The 18,006-nt window shown below is 60.6% G+C and overlaps 2 protein-coding genes across 2 annotated transcripts; one reads left to right on the top strand and one right to left on the bottom strand.

The window, feature by feature from the left end:
* The first annotated feature begins 296 nt into the window (after positions 1-296).
* LOC136564420 (somatomedin-B and thrombospondin type-1 domain-containing protein-like) lies at positions 297-3,746 on the top strand. The gene is made up of 5 exons (XM_066562367.1): positions 297-504; positions 1,251-1,433; positions 1,530-1,635; positions 2,044-2,217; positions 2,598-3,746. The coding sequence occupies exons 1-5, from the start codon at positions 297-299 to the stop codon at positions 2,701-2,703; spliced, it is 777 nt and encodes a 258-aa protein (XP_066418464.1). The 3' UTR covers positions 2,704-3,746.
* LOC136564419 (tRNA (32-2'-O)-methyltransferase regulator THADA-like) lies at positions 3,425-16,602 on the bottom strand. The gene is made up of 31 exons (XM_066562366.1): positions 16,499-16,602; positions 15,861-16,038; positions 15,605-15,691; positions 15,296-15,323; positions 14,836-14,984; positions 14,532-14,654; positions 14,200-14,320; positions 13,813-13,967; positions 13,236-13,320; positions 12,803-12,939; positions 12,312-12,509; positions 11,260-11,956; positions 11,019-11,171; positions 10,818-10,927; positions 10,537-10,697; positions 10,135-10,301; positions 9,676-9,861; positions 9,054-9,205; positions 8,559-8,702; positions 8,171-8,275; positions 7,793-7,993; positions 7,391-7,541; positions 7,035-7,269; positions 6,669-6,908; positions 6,318-6,543; positions 5,988-6,194; positions 5,561-5,799; positions 5,172-5,354; positions 4,471-4,737; positions 4,173-4,378; positions 3,425-4,058 (listed from the first exon to the last, which is right to left on the bottom strand). Exons 1-31 carry the CDS (start codon positions 16,600-16,602, stop codon positions 3,766-3,768), a joined length of 5,688 nt encoding a protein of 1,895 aa, XP_066418463.1. The 3' UTR covers positions 3,425-3,765.
* Positions 16,603-18,006: the final 1,404 nt, after the last annotated feature.

Below are 18,006 nucleotides of genomic sequence, written 5' to 3'. Positions count from 1 at the left end.
ATCAGCTCCAGCCCAGCAGTGCCCAATCACAGATGCTCCCAGGCATCTGGGAGGCATCAGGGTTGTGTTGTCTCATGCACGGTGCTTTATTAACAACCCTGCTTAATTGTATGAAGTCCTTGCCCTGCCATGGAGCGAGGGGCGGTGGAGCAGAAGGGAACGGGCTTTGTCCCCCCGCCCAGCCCGGGGGCGGTGCGGCACGGCCGGAGCTCCCACCCGCACAGCCCTCGCTCACCCAGTGTCGGCTGGAGCGGGGCAGAGCCATCGTCCCGCGGGGCTCGCAGGCTGCCGGTGCCATGCGGGGCCCGCTGCTCTGGGCGGGCTGGCTGCTGGCCACCGGCTGCCTGCTGGGAGCCACGGGCAGCTGCCGGCACCGCTGCTGCCCCGGCAGGAACAACGCCTGCTGGGCCCCCGGCGCCCGCCGGGCTCGCTGCTACTGCGACTCGTACTGCCAGCGGACCGGAGACTGCTGCCAGGACTACCTCACCTCGTGCCACCGTGCCGGTGAGTGCCCGAGGGGATGGATGGCACCGGCCGGACCGCGGCTGGGGACACCGGCCTGTGCTGCCGTGCTCGGCGGCGAGTGTTTGCTGGCACCTGTTAGCCCCGTACTTTGAGTGATAACAGGATGTGTCTGGGGATGCTGGCTGGGCTGGATTTGTAGCAATGTCCCAGTTGTCCCCTTTTTGCCACACTGAATGTCTGGCTGGCCCCAGTGCAATGAGAGAGCTCGAAGGGGTGGCCTCTGCTCTGCAGCTGATGGTGGTGCTGTCACTGCAAGTCTCAGCGGTCAGTGTGGGACCCGGCAGGACAAGACCCGGTGTCACCTCTGCTACTGTTACAGGCAGTGCCTTGCACAGGGACAGGGGAACCGGGGGCTGCACTGAGGGGGCCAAACAGGGCTCATGTGCTTGGGGAGTGCAGAACCAGCCTGCCCCGGGGACCTAAATCTGGGTAGGCAGGCACCGGCCACGGCTCCCTGGACAATTGCAGCAGTCAGCCCTTCCTAATCTCCGCGGAGATTAGCAGGGTCCCAGCTCAGCGCGATGCACACAGCGATAAAGTCCTGCGGAAGCAGCTCACAAAGCCCTGCACTGGCAGGGGTCAGGGGAGAGGGGCTGCTGGGATCACTCTGGCCCTTGCCCTTCCTCCCCTCTCCCCATCCCCTGTGCTGCGTCTCCCCTGCTCTGCTCTTTCCGTTGTTCATGACACTGAAACTCTTTCTTTTGCCTCTCCTCGGTCCCTGGCAGCGGTGGGCTGTGCCGTGGGGCCCTGGGGGCCGTGGAGCGGGTGCAGCTCCCCGTGCGGGGTTGGCAGCAGGGCCCGCAGCCGCCAGGTCACGGTGCCGCCCCGGCACGGCGGGGATCCCTGTCCGGACCTCAAGCAGCGCCGCGGCTGCCTGGGGCAGCACCCGACCTGCGGCACGGCCCAAGGTAACGGGGCTGCCTGCTGCCCTCCTGCCCTCCTGCCTGCTGTCTCCGTGTGCTGCCCTCCCGGGGTGTCTTTAATCATCCCCGTGCCCCTCACAGCTGCTCTTCTGCCAGAGGTAGCCAAGATTCTCCCCAACCCCTTGAGCCAGGACTTCAGAGATCCCTGGCGAAGAGCTGGGCTGCCACTGCCGGAGGAGCCCTCTGGGTGCGTGTGGGGTCGGGGCCCCTCTGTAACCCCGTCCCCAAAGCCGGGACTCCTCCTCTACCCCCTGCAGTCATGGCCTCTTTGCACCCTCAGACCCAGGGCCTTTTTGGTTCCCCCAGCCATTGCTTTTCTCCCTGCCCCAAACCACGGCTCCGTTGCACCCCCATACAAAACCATGTCCCTCTGCATGCCCCACAGAAACACCATCCTTCCCGCCCTCCAAACTAGGATCCCTCTGCACCCCCCCAGAGCCATCAAACTTCCCACCTCCCCAACCGAACCCCCTCTGCCACCCCCCAAACCCACATCCCCTTTATACCTCAATCCATCAACAACCCACGCCAACCTCTGCCCTACCTTCCGACCACCATTTTCCCTCTTTTCTCCTCCCACGTTCCCCCTCCCCAGCTCCCCCCTCCCCAGCTCCTGCGGCTATTTCCGCCTGACCCAGGTGGGGCCCCCGTGCCGCGGGCGCGCCTGGAGCCGCCGGCTGCAGCGGGACCAGCAGGTCTGTGTGGAATGCCGGGGGAATCTGCCCCACCGCCGTCCCCACTGCACCGGACGCGGCCTGCAAGGAGCCAGGTAGGTGCTAATCTGTGCCATCCCCACCGTGGGATCTCTCCTGGAACATCTCTCCCTGTCTCTAAGGCATTCTCCTTTTATATTCTAATTATAATATTTGTATACAAGGCTGTAATTATGTTAAAATATGCCACAATGTTATAGTATACCATCATATTATTAAATGAATCAATAATACGTCCTATAAACAGAAATTATAATATAAAATTAAGCATATTTAAATAGAATAGAATATCTGTTGGAAGGGACAGACAATGATTATCTAGCCTGACTGCCATTATTATATATGTAATATAAACCCATATATAAAACTATATATGATTTTTAAAAATTGTATTTGTTAATGGCTCACGCTACTTCTCACTGATTTTCCCTTCCAGGACATTTTGGGTGGCTGCTTCTGTGGTGGGGTGCCAGGGCTCGTGGGTGCAGGAGGGCCTGCAGGAGGGCTGTGTCTGCTCCCCCCCAGCTCTCATCTTCGTGTAGGATCCCCCTGGGAAGGTGAGCTGAGCCTCCTCATGGCACCACTCCTTGCTGGGGAGGTGAGGAATTAAATAAAAATGTGGTGTCTTTCATAATTTTACTCTCATGCAGGTTTGCTGTTCACCCTTGGTGCCAGCTCCATTTTCCATTAGATATTTTGCTGAAGAATTGAAAAACCCTTCTTATAAAGACTAAAAATAAGGGAATTGCTGAAGTGTGGTGATTAATGGTAGAAGAATAGCATGATGAGGTTAAGTCTGGGTGAGAAGACAATGTGGCAGTGACATGGTGTGACAGTGTCACGCTCAGCCATGATATCATACTTTACAAGCTGCAACTGGCAAGCAACGTGAGGATGGAGGCAGCATCCCTCCCCTTGTCTGAGCTCACTCACTGCAGTCTCAGGTGAGCCATGCAGGGCAGTTCAGCCCTGCTGGGCTTTGCAGAGAGGAATTAAACAGACACCCAAAGTCTGCACACAGGCGATGGTGCCGGGGCCAGTTCCAGCTGTGGGGCTCAGCAGCCCCCACTGGAAGGAGTGAGGCTGGGCTGGGTGGTCCTACCACAGCCTGTGGTAGGAGGATGTGCCATGCCAGGGCTGGATCTTGCTCCACTGCAGCCTGTGGCTGCTGTCTGTTTGCTGCCCCAGACTTGTTTGGCTCCTGCAGCCTGCTCTCACACCACCCTCCTGGGCAGGGGAATTAAAAGGCTTCAACACTGGGAATGTTCTTGGCCTCTTTATTTGGGATAAAAGCCCAGGTCGGCCAAGGACCAAAGTGCTGGTTAAAAAAACAGGTGGTGGGAGTTGAGCATGACGGGGTGTGAGAGTTCTGGAGCACAGGTCCCCTCCTGCAAGCCAGAGTTGAGGGCAAGGAAGCCATGGACATGGGCCAAGGCAATGCTGCACTGGAGTCCTCAGCTGCAGAGTTAGAAACTGGGAACAAAAGTGAGTGTGTCCCACACTGTGAGTGGGGTCCCCTGAGTTACACCACCAAACCTGCAGGCCTGGCTGCTGGTCAGAGAGAGCATCCAGGAAATGGAGGGCGATGGCTGCAGGATTTCATGTCACACTGCTGCATGCCTGGAGCTGTCAGTCCCCAACAGTGGTGCCAGCTCTCCTGGTGCATTGTCCTGCTTTGGCACAGGAGCCAGCCCGTGCTGCACCAGCAGCCCCTGTACCAGCTCCAGCTCCTGCTCCAACTCCTGGGAGCCACAGCCCAGGCCTGGCGTGGTGGTGGCACCTTCCCCCAGCACCCGCAGCACCTGTGCCACCAGCCAGGCCCTCACCAGCAGCACGGCCAGGGCTGTGTGGAGTTTGGCACAGCCCAGTGCCTTCATCCCCCAGCGGGCAGCAGGACCTGTGCGAGAGCAGGGAAGGAGCTGTGAGTGTGGCAGGGTCCCCCTGGGCAGAACTGGCCTGAGGAACAAGGACACTTGTTTGAGTGCCCCCAGGCACTCCACGCTCACCATACCTTGGCTCCAGCAGTGTTTGCAGTACTGCAGGTCCCTCAGCACACTGGGGCCTGTGGCTTCCAGCCACTGCAGAGCCGAGGCATGGACTGGGCTGCCAGGGGGAGCCTTCTCCAGGAGCTGCACCAGGACAGGGAGCAGCTGCTGTGCCAGGACAGCTGGCTCTGCAAAAACATTGGGTTCATCCTCTTTGTACAGGCTGGCAGCTCTGGGGGGAAAGCAGAGGTGTGAGTGAAGCCAAGGGCTGGCTCCATGGTACCCCACACTCCCTCATGCCAATCCACAGGTCCAGCAACTCACTTGTTGGCCTCCAGCTCCTCCACAACACTCCTGACATCTAAGACGGGGATGTGTTGAAGTAGTGAGTTGAAGGTCTCAGGGTGCTCCCCAAACTCTCCCAGAAGGAGCTCTAGGAGGCTCTGGAGCCCCACATTGTCCTGCACAAAGATGCAGCCATTTTGGAGCAGCTCCCTTGGGCTCTGCCGCAGGAGGCTGGCGAAACCTGAGGCCTCATGCCGGACCTCCCGCTCCTCATCTTGCAGAAGGTGAATGGCCATGTTTATCAGCCTGAGGAAAGGGAAGAGAAGGGAAAGGAAGCATACTGCATGTCCCAAAGCATCCTGGCCTGCTTGGAGGGGAGGATGAGACCTCAGCAGAATGCTTCTCTGAGGGACTTTTTCCCTGGACTGTGAAAGACATAGCCACCACCCAAGAGCTTGGGAAGGCAGGGGCTGTGCTGGGGATTGAGGGCTCAGCAATGCCACCTGGTGCTCATAATGGACTGGCTGCTTGTATTAAAATGCCACCCACACGGTTTTTTGTAGGCTGTAAGCTCTTGAGTGTCACTGATTTTTGAATGATTGGGGTTTTCTTCAACACCCTTGAGTTTTTGCAGGGGACACCTTTTGCAGAGTCCATTAACCTGCAGCAGGCTGGGGCTGGGGCTGCAGGGAGCAGTGCTGCAAGCACAGCCATCCCCAGAGATGGGCTGAGTGACCTACCTCAGAGCCACGGGGACGAGCGAGGGATGGGCAGCACGCAGGGATGGCTGCAGCAGGCTGGGCCCTGCCAGCTGCAGGGAGCGGGCGGCCGCCAGCCGCAGCAGCTCAGAGCCGGCGGAGCGGCTGCACTCCTCCAGCGCCGCACACCAGCGCTCCACCAGCACAGCGTCCTCGTCCCTGCACCTGCCAAGGCCAGGGAAGGAGAACGAATTCAAGCACACCTTGCTGCTCCATTAGGGGACCAAAGGTCACCGGCTGGCCTGAGATTGCAGAAGCCAGGTCCAATGGTGTGATTTATGGGAGGGAAGGCAGGGCTCTGTTTCTAGTAAGGACTAAGGAAGAATCTGCTGGAAGAGTTGGGCAGCCCCCCAGCAGCAGCAAGGACCTACTGGTGGGCAAGCAGCAGGCTGGCAGCACACAGTGCCTGGAAGAGGAGATCAGGCCCAGGACACTCAGCCTCCACCATGTGCAGCAGCATCTCCAGACATGATCTTGAGGAGCCCTGGAGCTTACTAGAAGCTTCCTGGGACCATGACGAGGGATCTCTGTAAAGATGCAGCAAAGCCTCAAGGTACAATCTCAGGAACTCTTCGTCCCTTCTCTCTTGCAGCACCGACTGCAAGCTCTCCTAGTTGACAATGGGAAAGAAGGTACATGGTTAGTGGTCCTAGCACTGCAGGACCAGGCAGGTGCCCTGCACCCACTCCTCAGCCTGGGGAGCACCAAACTTCTCAGCAATGGGATCTCAGGGGTCCCATCTGCGTGGTGCACTGGGGTCCCCCTGCTTTACTTGGTGACTTTTGAGCCCCATCATACCAGCAATGTCAGCCCAAGAGCGTTCTCCACCTCCTTGCATGATCCTCCCTCCCCAGCAATCACCCAGTTCAGGATGGCAAGCTGGATGTCGGGGTTGGGCTGCTGGAGGAGTGAGCAGACAGCAGCAATGTGCTTGCTGTCCGCCAGCCGGGCTGCCTCGCTGCACACAAAGTGGGCCATGGTTTGGTGGAGGATGGCTGAGCCCACCTGCAGGAAAAAAACAGGATTCTCCTTCCAGTGCTCAGCCTGGAGCGATGGCTCCCCCTGCCCCTGTCCAGGCTCACTGCCAGTCAGGCACACGGCCATGACTTTCCTGGCAGGAAGCAGTACCTGTGGCTCGGCACAGCCTGACTTTGCCCCCTGCAGGAGGCTGCCCAGCTCGCTGCTGATGGTGTCATGGATGTACTGGGCAAAGCCAGGGCTGAAGGATGTGGGCAGGAGGGCGAGGACCTGGAGGAAGGCAGCTCGGACGAGGGGGCAGCGCTGAGCCGGGGTGAGCAGCCAGCCCCGCGCCTCCAGCTGCAGAGCTACGGGGTGCAGCGCCTTGGCCGACAGCCTGAATGGAGACACAGCCTCACCACGGGGCAAACGCTGAGATGGGCACTTCTGTGGCCAAAAGGCTGCGTTTCGCACAGGGTGGCACTGCCTCCTCCAGCTGGGGAGGCAGCGTGGAACACTCACCCCCCGGTGCCCATGGCACAGCCCAGCAGTGCCTGCATCTGCAGCAGGTGCCCGTGGACGGCGTTGTGCGAGCGGATCTGCCCAGGTGCTGCAGGGAGCTGCCGGGCCAGCTGCAGGAGGAGCCTGCAGCGCTGGGGAGGGGCCACAACAGGCACCAGAGCCTTGGCAGCCATCGCTCGTACGGCGTAGATGGGGCTCTCTGCCAGCCCCAGCAGTGGCTCCAGGAAGGGAGCAGAGGAACTGTGGAGCAAATAGGGCACCATGTGGTGATGCTCTGGCTGGAGTCTCACAAGAGCCAGGGCCATGGGAGCCCTTCCGACCGCACGAGCCCTTGGCTGAGGCACAGCATCCCCACTGCCCCCATACCTGCCGGCAATGTCAGCGCCAGGCTGCAGCTGGGCCAAGAGGGTGAGGACGGCATGGAGTGCAGGGTGCAGGCGGGGCCCCCCTGATGTGGGTGCTGTGGCCACCTTGAGCTCTCCAAGCAGCACAGCACCCAGCTTTGGGTGCTGGCTGAGGAAGGCATGCAGGCTCAGCCCCTCTGATGGGCAGCCATCCCTGTGGCTCCATGGCTGTCCCAGCAGCCGGGATGTGAGGGCACCTGCAGGGACAGAGAAGGCAGTGTCAGGTCCCATCCAACCCTACCAACCCCCTGCACTTCACGCCACACAGGCTCCGAGCCCTGGGGGCTGTGGGATCTCTCTGTCTATGTCAGTACTCACTGAAGAGCTGGATGGCCGCGTTCCTCATGGCCCAGCAGGGTGAGCCCAGGCCCCGCAGTGCCAGGGCCATCATGGGTGTGGCATGGCACAGCACTGCCCCGCCCAGCCCCGCCCCGCGGACCAGCGTCTGCAGCACGTGGAGGGCACACACCTGGAGAGAGCACACGGGGCTCAGGGGCACCATGTGGGGACAGGGCTCATGCTATCATGTCAGGGGAAGAGGGTGGGAAAAGACAGGGGAGCCAAAAGGCCATCAGCTCCCAGGCTGCCAGGCTGGACAGCGTGACCAGGGCTGTCTGAGTTCTCAGGGTCTCACACTGGGTACCTGGTACAGCTCAGGGGACCCAGCACAGATCACCCTGTCCCCAAAGGGGCTCCAGCAGCCAGGAGCACCACACTGACCTGTGGGAGGTCGAGGGTCTGGTCCCAGTCCTGTGGCAGTGCCGTGGCAGCCAAGCTCAGCAGGGTCTGGATGCAGTGGGTCAGGAGGGGCCGTGCCTGCGCCGGGGCCTCCCCGCTGACGATGCACAGGAAGAGCATGGGGAAGCCGGCAGCACGGCGTGTGATCGAGCTGCTCCGGGGCCCACACAGTGCTTCCAAGCCCTGACAGAGAAACAAAATCCACCTGAGGTGTGGCTGGAAACCTGTCACCTGTCACCTGCAGCTGCCCTGCCAGGAGGGCACCCAGCATCTCAGCTGCCAGGAGGGTGCTTGCCCCAGGGAGTGCAAAAATGCCTCTGGTGCTCCCTGGGGAAACAAGAGGCACCATGAGTACTGTACCTGCTCCAGCACAGCCCGTGGGATGGCCTGCAGCTCCGGATCTGGGTGGTTCAGCAGTGCAGCACAGAATTTGGTGAAGCCCATGCTGCAGCCCTCCACTGCTCCCTGGGGCAGAGCAGTGTCAGGACAAGCACTCCAAAGGCTGCACCCACCAGACCCCCATGCCCCCAGAAAACTCTTTGTGAAGGGGAAGAGCAAGTGAGAAGACATGATGGTGCGGTGATGTGATGGGGTCTGGAACTGGGATCCCAGCCAGGGGACTTCTAGCCATCCCCATGTCCTGCCCCCCAGCAGACCCTCCCCCATTGCACTTGCCCTCCCTCCCCCCCAGCATGCCAGGGCAGGGACAGGGCTGCAGGGATGGCCAAGGGCCCAGATCCACCCTTACCCAGTGCCGGCACCGCAGCAGGATTTCCTGGAACACCCTGGTGGCCATCTGCAGGGTGGGGAGTGGCAGGAGGGGCCCCACTTCAGCAGGCAGTGCTGGGGATAGCAGCAGCTCAGCCAGGCCCCCCAGGAGCAGCCCAATCTCCTGGGAAGAAGAGGAAGGTCAGCAAGTGTGGCAGGGAGGAGGAGAAGCTGGGATGGGTGGCAGCAGGGCTGCAAGCCAGGTAGCCTGGCTGTGCCACAGCAGGGGACTATCAGTGTCTGGGAAGAAGCTGGGCTCCATAAGGGCAGGGAGGGGGCTGGTTTTGGGAGCCTGCTAGCTGCATCCTTCCTGGAAGGGGGTGAGGACATCTGTGAGAGCACTGAAGTAAGGACAGAAATTCTCCTGTGTTCATCCCCAGCAAATGCCCCAGGGGGAGGTGAAGCTGGAGAAGGCTGGATGATGGGTGCCATGCTGGGCTGCCCCTCTCCCAGTGCCATAAGGAGGAGTCCCTACCTTCACTGACACCCAGCAGCATGTCAGGATCAGGCTGTGCTCCTCTGACAGCAGGACTGAATCACTCTCCTCTTCCTCTTGCCCCTGGCCCTTCCCCAACATGATGAGGGAGCCAATGGCATTCCCCATCTCTGCAAATGATGGGGCAGCAGCTGCAAAAGGAAAAGCCAGGTCTGAGCAGGGTGTAGGGCAGTGGGAGGGGGATGCTGTTAGGGTTTGGGAGGACCTGTAGTCCCCTGTCAGAATGCACACAAATGGCAATGGCTCCTGCCCTGCCACATGCCCCACTCAGGAATGCAGCTGCATTTTTCCCACTGCTCTTCCCAAGGCCTGTAAGGTCTCTGCCAGCCCCTTCTTTCCCAACTGTTTTTATCTGGCAGGTGCCTCACTGCTCCTGGAAGGCTTTTGCCTCTAATGCTCCTGTTCTCCCATGGAGTTGAGAAAGAGACCCAAAGCCAGGCCCAGCCCAACAATGGTCCCCTCCTAGAGGAACTGAGCCCAAAGTAAGTGCATTCCCCTGGGGCTGGAGGGCTGCTGGGCCAGGAACGACTGTGATGGAGTAGTCAGTGGCTCCCAGGGATGGATCCCAGGGCTGGTTCTGCCGCCATGGGGACACACTCACCTTGCTCATCAGCACCAGGGCCTTGCTGGCTCTGCAGAGCCCTCAGGAGGAGGGAGGTGATGTCTCTCACTGTGGTCACGAGGCAGGTGAGGAGCTCCTGCCAGCTCTGCACCAACTCTGCTGCCTGCATGGAGACGGCCACCTCTGGCACCTGGAGCAGGCACCTGCGCAGGGCTGCGATGGCTCCTGCAGAACACCCACCTCTGCTCACTGTGCTGTCAGCACAGCCCTGCCTCTCCTGCCTGAGCTGCGGCTGACGTGGCTCAGGGGCAGGGGAGTCAACAGGGCCCTGGGTGAGGGGTGTGCAAGGCAGGGGCAGTGCCAAAACAGGGAAACCAAGGCAAGGATGTGGCACCAGCAACGAGCTGTGGCCAGAGTCCTGCCATGATTCTGGGCTGCTCCAGGTCCCAGGCAGCTGCTGCAGGAGCTGCTCCCTGCCCTGCCCAGCTGGGGCCGTACCGTGCATTGGTGCCGTGGCTGCTGCCCGCAGCAGGTCCTGGCGTGCCACCTTGTACTGGGCCTGCAGCACGTGCAGAAGGTGCTGGGCAAAGCACAGCCCTCGGCTGGGCAGTGTCAGGGCTGCCTCAGCCTCCAGGGAAAGGCTCTTCATGGTGCCACTGTCTGACCTGGGGCAACACGCAGATCCTGCTGTGAGTACCAGGGAATTTCCTGCCCATCTTGTGCTACGCAGCTCCTTCCTCCCCCAGTGCAGACACCTCAGCCCTCCCCAGCTTCCCGCTGCAAGGCTATTGCAAACCCCATCTATGACCACAGACTGGTGAAGCACCAGTGCTGCCAACACACTCTTGGAGGGTCCTGTGCCACCACAGGGAGAGAGAGGGCCATGCCAGGAGCTCATACTTCTGCAGGATGGTCTTCATCAGCACAGATCCAGCTTCAGCCTCCTGCACTCGGGGGCTGCCCAGGGTGTCCTGGGCCAGCTGGAAGAGAGCCTGGGCAATGGGCTCAGGGAATGTGGTAGGGAAGTAGCGGACAAGCAGCTCCGAGGCCAAGTCTCTGATCTGCCAGGACAGAGAAGACATGGGGAAAAGTGGGACATGGGAGAATGGGAACCATGGTGGGCTTCTCTAAGTCTGCTGGAGGCCATCTTTATCACCTCCCTTTAGCTTTATGAGGCTCACCTCGTTAGTGCTGTCCTGCAGGCAGCTCAGCAGTGCCAACAAATTGGGCTGGGAGAAGAAATCCCAGCAGCCTCTCTGCCTGGCATAGCTCAGCAGTGTGGCCATGGTCCCTGTGATGAGGACATGGGGCAGTGGGGTGGGATTGGCTGGGAGTATCCCCACAGCTACAGGTGATACTCCAGGTAGCTTGCCTGTACTCACGTGGTGGCTGGCCTTTCTTCCTGTCAGGGCTCCAGGTGTCTGTGCAGGTCTCCAAAACAGCAGCCAGAAGGAGCAGAGCCGTCTTCTTCCTCTGGTAGTTGGAGCCTGGGCTGAGTGAGGCGATGCTGAGCTGCAGCAGCCATTCCACAAAGCCTGTGGGCAGAGAGCATGGCAGCAAGGGATGCCGGGCCACACGTGAATCTCCCAGGGCTGGGGTGCAGGTGCTCAGTGGCCGCCTCACCTACTGCCTGGGCGAGCTGCTCTGCTCCCTCTGCTGGCCCGGAGCGCCGCGGCGCCTTCCCCCGCAGCTGGGCCAGCGAGCTGTCCCGCAGCCGCACCAGCGCCTTCCTCACGGCTGCCTGCAGCAGCTGCCGGAACGAGGAGGAGTCGCAGTTGAGGTTGAGGGGCAGGAACTCCCGCAGCAGCCGCACCTCGGTGCCCGAGAGGGGCTGGTTGGTGTTGGGGCTGCAGCAGAGCAGGCCCAGCGCTGCCAGCCGAATGCCCTCCTCACGGGCGCCCAGGCAGCGGGAGAGCCGCTCCAGAGCCTCCTCCCCCAGCGGCAGGGCCCCTGCCACACTCTTCTGTGCCTTCAGCACGGACACCCAGGCCCGGAGTGACATCGTGTCCTGGCCGCCAAACTGGGCGGCCAGCAGTGCCTGGGTGGCCGGGAGCTGCCGCAGGGTCCAGGTGAGGAGGTGGTTGGCACTGTTGCTCTGCAGGATGGGCAGGGGAGAGCAGAGGCCCTGGGAGAGCAGGGGGAGCCAGCGCAGTGCCCACTGCTCTGCCAGGGCCTCCTCTGTGCCCTGCTGCCCATCCCGCCACTCGCTGCACTGCTGCCGCACCAGGACCTTGTAGGCCTCGGCCGCGGCAGGACACAGGTGGTTGGTGGAGAGGCAGCTCAGGAGATGCTGTGGCAGGTCTGGGTAGGCATCCAGCACCTGGGAGAAAGGCAGGTGACCCTCATCTCCCTGTCAGGCTGAAAGCTGCATTTGGGGGAAAGACAGATGGGTACAGGCCACACTGAAGTCACCCCTGGCACTGAGCATCTCCGGTACCTCAAAGCTGCTTCTGGTGGGCACTGACAGGCAAAGCTTCCCTTGCCACTGGCACTCCCCAGGGATGCACTGATGCAGCTCACTACCCCAGGGATGCTAAAATAGCCCCTCTGGGTGGGAAGGTTCCCTGCCCACACAGCTGAACTGGGTAGAAGGTGACAGGCAGTGGACTGAGGCTGTGCCACCTCAGCAGCAGAGCCAGGTGGCACTAAAACTCCCAAATCCCTGCCTTCCCTACCTGCTGGCTGCCCATGTAGGGGACGATGGCACACAGGGGCACGTATCTTGCTTTGATCTGCCAAGGCATTGAGACCACCCTCTGCAGCATCTGTTGGTAGAGGGGTCTCTCCTGGTCCTGGAAGTGCTGGCATTCCAGGTGGTAGATCTCCAGGAGCAATCGGAAGGAGCTGTGGATGAACTCAGACACACCTTCCACCTGTGGGAGAAGGACAACAAACAGGGGGGTTAGGGTGGGCTCCCTCTCATGTCTTGCTGTCCTGTGGCAGGTGAAGCACTGGGACATGGCCCTTTAGAGCCTGTGTGTGACAAATGCCACAACCCCAGCAGTGTGCCTGCCCCTGCCCTGGCAGCTACAGGCAAGGGAGTCTATTTGGCTGATGGAGCTGAACAGCAGAGATGTGTTATGGGCTAGAGACAGCAGCTGAGCCAGGTGAAGGAAGAGCTGTTCCTGGCTGCCACATTTGGTGCCCTTTGGCACTGTGTCCTTACCGGGGTCTCTGCGTTGTTCCACAGCAGCTGGGTGAGCTCCTGGAGGAGCTCAGAGTCCTGGGCCAGGACATGGGTCCCCGTCAGGTGCCAGAGAGCAGCCAGGCCCTCCCGCAGGCGCTGCAGCCACAGCGCACAGGCTGCCAAAACAGAAAACAGAGAGCTCTGCTGCAGCCCTCCCCCAGACTCGCCTGCACCAGGGCCAGCACAGGCTGTGGCCTTAAGGACCCTGTGTGCAGGGGCAGCAGTTCCCCTGTCAGGTACACAAGACCCCAAGAGGGCAAGTGTCCATTGGGCAGGAACAGAAATTAATAGCAGTTTCCAAAACAGCTACCAAGACCCAGAAAAGCATCTTCCCTGGAGAAGATGAAGCACACGGGGACTCCATGCACCACAAGCACAGTGAACCTTTCATGGCAGGGTCACTGTCTCCTACCTTGGAAGCAGTAGTAGTGGCAGTCCTTCTGCTCCCTGGTCAGGGCACACACAGCAGGAAAGACCACATCCAGCAGCAGGCAGGCCTGCAGGGGCACAGCAGCTCAGGGAGAGGGCAGGCACAGAATTTCCAGGGAGAAAACCCTGCCATGAGACAGGCAAGGAGAGTGCTGCCTGGTTCTCCTGCTCTCACAGAGCACACCTCTGCTCCCTGCCTGGCAGTGCTCAGCCCGTGAAGACCTGGGAGAGGCTAGAGCTGGGCAGAGATGAGGCTGTGCTCTGCAGGGACAGCCCCAAGTTCATGCCATGGGAACACAGGGTGAACACTGCTTTGCTTGTGTAGGGGCCTTTGGCATCACTTTGTTTCCCAGCCCCTCAGGAAAGAGAAATCCCTGCTTGGACGTCTTTGGAAAAAGCTCCTTGGCCAACTGGCTGTGCTCAGCAGGATGCATGGAGCTGCTGGTGTGGAGGGGTGCAGCCTGGCTTCATCCCCCAGGGATCTGCAGGCAGCACAGGCGGCTGCCAGCCCTCTCCAAGGGCTCCCTTGAGCCCTGTCCACCAGGTTTGAGCTCTCCTACCTTGTTGGGGAGGCCCTCCAGCTGGCAGCTGAGGATGTCCATCTTGCAGCACGTCAGCACACCTCTGGTAAGCACCAGATTCTCCAGCCCATCTGGTTCCAGGACAGGGGGCACTTCCACCACCAGCTCCCCAAATTTCAGCTCTCCAGTGCCTGCTGGAAAATGGCTCCAATGGATGGAAGGAAGGTGGCAAACCCAAATGCTGCTCTGAGAGCAACTGCCATGGCTCATTCCAGCACATCCATGGGAGGTGGCCGGAGACAGCTGGAGCTCCCAAACCCTGAGAGAGGCACAGCAGCAGAGTCCAGCCTGGCACCAGCCTCTGTCCCCAGACACGCCTGCCACCCTTTGCCAGAGGCCCTCCTCAGCTCAGGATGGAGCACACACCTCGGATGGGGAGCTGGAACAGGGTCAGCACTGCACTGGCCCTATGCTGGGGCTGGGGGGCCGTGTTCACCAACATGCTCAGGGCTGTGCCTGCCAGCAGCCTCGTGTCCTTGTTCAGGGCCTGGACTCACAGGGAGGCAAAGGCACAACTCAAAACACCATTTAAACCCCAGCCCCTGCAAACAGCTACATGGGGTGCCTCAGACATGCCAGACACTGAGCTGTCTCTGCAGGCTCACCTTGGGGAGAGGAATGGGGAAAGCACCGGGGAGAGACAGCACTGCTCTGTTCCTTGGGACAGGCAGCCCCACCCCTCCCAGGGCTGTACCCACCTTCCCCCAAGCCACCTCCAGCAGCAGTCCCAGGAGGCTCTGCAGGGTCTCACTCTTTCCTGATGTGCTCCACGCCAGGGGAGCCACATCCTTTGGCAGCACCTGGAAGACCTGGAGGCAGGCCTGGAGGAGCAGGAGGTGCCACAGGGATGATCAGTATTCCTTACCTCTGAAAAAGCAGCAAAACCCCAGGAACGGCCATTCAAAGCAGCTCGATGCGTTACATCCCTCTGGACACTGCTGCCAGTGCCCAGCCTGTCCCTGCAGGTACTGATCCCTCCCCCCTGCCCACGGTGGCTCTTACCTTGATGACCAGGTAGCCCCAGGTGCTGCCAGGGGTGGGCTGGCCCTGCAGCACCCAGTGCAGGGTGCTGGCCAGGCGCTGCAGCAGCAGGGGCAGGTTCTGCTGCCAGTGCTGCCGGCCCAGGCTGCTCTCCTCCAGGAACATGGACACTGCGGGCAAGGGGACAGCATCAGCCCCCAGCCCTCCTGCAGCCTGCCCTGCTCCCAGTTCAGCCAAGGGCGTTGGTGAGTGAGGTAAGAAGCAGCTGGGATGCAGGGGATGCTTTGGCTTGTCTGGTTTCCAGCTGTGGGTGGGCAGAGCTGGATGCTGCTGGGACCTCTGCAGAGGTCACACGGATCTGGCTGATCCCTGCTCCCCTCCCATGAGCACAGAGGACCCAGTTTGGGTTGGCAGGAAATGTTCTGTGTCCTCGTGGTGTGAGCTGGGAGAAAACCCCAGAAGGTAAGGAACAGAGGCTGACCTGACTGAAGGTCCTCGGGAGACAGCACCTGCAGAGACAGAAGGATAGTTTGTCCTCTGTGACAACATGCTGGGGCTCAGTGCCTTGGGCAGGAGGGTTCTGCCAGTGCCAGAAGCTGCCCCAGGGATGAGCAAAGGGCTGGTGTGATAGGCAGCCACCTGTTGCCAGCTGTAAGCAAGGGCAAATCCCCAGAATCAAGGGAAGTGAAGTGAAGGACTGGAGGCAGCCCAAACCAGGTCTCTGTGACACTTGGTCTTCAGACAAGTCCCCACGAAAGCCAGTGACACTGCACAGCTGGGGTTCTCTCACCTCTCCCTGCAGTGCCAGGCCACTCAGCAGTGTGTCCACCTCCTGGGCCAGCAGGGCTTCCTTCCCCACTGCCAGCTGGGTCACCATCTGCCAAGAGACACCCCAGGTCAGCTACTCTGCCCAGATCCCTGGGAGACACCACTGCCAAGTGCTACTGGGGGAGCCTGCACCACCTGTGAGCCCCTTTGCTGGTAAGGATGGCAGAAAGCTCCAGGGCTGTGCCAGGAGTGGGCAAAGCCAGCCCAGCCTTACAGACCTGTTCCAGTTTCTGGAAGGAGCTGCAGCTGCTGGTTGCCTCCATCTGGAAAGCCAGGACACAGCGAAGAAGGGGTCGTGCCTCTGCCTCACCCAGTGCCTGCAGACCCTCGCTCAGCACCCGTGTCAGCTGGAGAGCCTCCTCCAGGTGCTTCTCTTTGCATCTCTTGGCAGTGCTCCTGGAACGGGACAAGGACAGGGGTGAGGATACCCCGGCTCGGTGAAGTTTGTAGTGGGGGAATACCCCGACTCAGTGGGATCAGGGTTTGGGATGCCCCAGCCTGCGGTGCTGCTCTCTCCCAGTGCGCTCAGCATTGCCCTGGAGCGGGGACGGAGGGGCGGCGGCAGGGGGGGAGCTACACAAAATCCTCAAAGCCCAGCGCCTTGCAAACCCTTGGTGGGCAGAAGGGCACGAAAATCCTAAAACCTGCAGTCCTGCTGCTGCTGAGCAGGCTGGACGGGAAAGGGGAGCACCGTGAGCGTGGCTCGAACCATCGCTGGGTATCGATCTGCCCACCCTCCCTTCTTCCCTCCCGACCCGCGCCCGCGGCATGCACGGCCGCTACACGCCGGGGGTTTCCCGAGGCAGCCGCCACCGGGGGATACCGGGAGCTCCCTCCCCGGGGCCCGCCCTCTTACCCCGCGAAGTGCCGCAGGCAGCGCAGGCAGGAGAGCACCGTGGGGGCGAGGCCCCGTGAGCCGTAGAAGGCGGCGCAGGCCCGCGCCTCCCGCTCGGCGCCCATGGCGGCCGCACCACAGAGCCGGGCCCGCTGCGGCGCTCGGCGGCGCCCCCTGGCGCTGTCCCGGCGCAGCACCGCCCGCAGCGGCGACCGGGACCCGCGGTGCTTCCCTCATTCTTTCCTTCACCCTGCCCGGGACCCGCGGTGCTTCCCTCATTCCTTCCTTCACCCTGCCCGGGACCCGCGGTGCTTCCTTCCTTCATTCCTTCCTTCCTTCACCCTGCCCGGGACCCGCGGTGCTTCCCTCATTCCTTCCTTCACCCTGCCCGGGACCCGCGGTGCTTCCTTCCTTCATTCCTTCCTTCCTTCACCCTACCCGGGACCCGCGGTGCTTCCCTCATTCCTTCCTTCACCCTGCCCGGGACCCGCGGTGCTTCCTTCCTTCATTCCTTCCTTCCTTCACCCTGCCCGGGACCCGCGGTGCTTCCTTCATTCCTTCCTTCACCCTGCCCGGGACCCGCGGTGCTTCCTTCCCTCATTCCTTCCTTCACCCTGCCCGGGACCCGCGGTGCTTCCTTCCTTCATTCCTTCCTTCCTTCACCCTGCCCGGGACCCGCGGTGCTTCCCTCATTCCTTCCTTCACCCTGCCCGGGACCCGCGGTGCTTCCCTCATTCCTTCCTTCACCCTGCCCGGGACCCGCGGTGCTTCCCTCATTCCTTCCTTCACCCTGCCCGGGACCCGCGGTGCTTCCCTCATTCCTTCCTTCACCCCGGCCGGGACCCGCGCCGGCTGCAAGGCAGGAGTTTAGAAGCATCATCATCCCAAACTGTTTCCGTAGTCGGGGAAAAGCGAGACAACCCAGAACTTCCGAAACCCCGGTGCTGCCTGCCGAGCACAGAGGGACTTGGGCAGTATGAGGCGGTGTAAGATCTCTGAAATGCCAACTGGAATGCTCCAGGGTGAAGCAGTTGCCAGATTCCATCGTGGCTCATTGCGGAAGAGGAGGTTTGGTACCCCACGTCCTCCACCACGGACACCATCTCTGATAGCCAGCGCCACTACTCGTAGCGTCCCTACTAGCAGTATCACTAATAACACTGCTACCCAGTGGAGAGATTCCACTTCTTCCTGTGGAATAAAATGGCCTTTGGGGAGAGAGACACGTTTATTGTAATTATCATCAAATCAAAATGAGTTTATTTGAGCTCTTAATCTTATTTGGCACAGGGCTGAACAATTTTAATTGGAAGAATTTTAAGATCATCTTCAAAAGCCCCTTTCAATCCTAACCATCCAATGATTTTACGACTTCTAGTTTTAACACCTGACTAGCACATTCCACTGAATTTCAGCTACACAGAAAATGCTTTTTGTTTTTGATTTTGAAGGGTTGTTTTTACCCGGGGTTCTTTCTCACAGTGGTTTGGAGTGAGTGATGAGCATCCTTTGCTTGGATGAGTCGTGGC

This window comes from Molothrus aeneus, chromosome 18 (assembly GCF_037042795.1).
Source record: "Molothrus aeneus isolate 106 chromosome 18, BPBGC_Maene_1.0, whole genome shotgun sequence".
In the NCBI taxonomy this organism is placed as follows: domain Eukaryota; kingdom Metazoa; phylum Chordata; class Aves; order Passeriformes; family Icteridae; genus Molothrus; species Molothrus aeneus.
The sequence above is the reverse complement of the archived record's forward strand: the minus strand, read 5'-3'. Positions and strand labels throughout refer to the sequence as shown.

What these genes read in the sequence shown, in the direction of transcription:
- LOC136564420 (XM_066562367.1), top strand. Translation starts at nt 297, where the DNA reads ATGCGGGGCCCGCTGCTCTGGGCGGGCTGGCTGCTGGCCACCGGCTGC. An exon ending in GACCTGCGGCACGGCCCAAG is followed by an intron (nt 1,434 to 1,529) that starts GTAACGGGGCTG and finishes TGCCCCTCACAG; the next exon opens with CTGCTCTTCTGCCAGAGGTA. An exon ending in CTGCCGGAGGAGCCCTCTGG is followed by an intron (nt 1,636 to 2,043) that starts GTGCGTGTGGGG and finishes CCCCCTCCCCAG; the next exon opens with CTCCCCCCTCCCCAGCTCCT.
- LOC136564419 (XM_066562366.1), bottom strand. Translation starts at nt 16,602, where the DNA reads ATGGGCGCCGAGCGGGAGGCGCGGGCCTGCGCCGCCTTCTACGGCTCA. An exon ending in TGCTGCGGTGCCGGCACTGG is followed by an intron (nt 8,276 to 8,558) that starts GTAAGGGTGGAT and finishes GCTCTGCCCCAG; the next exon opens with GGAGCAGTGGAGGGCTGCAG. An exon ending in TGTGCCATGGGCACCGGGGG is followed by an intron (nt 6,544 to 6,668) that starts GTGAGTGTTCCA and finishes GTCTCCATTCAG; the next exon opens with GCTGTCGGCCAAGGCGCTGC.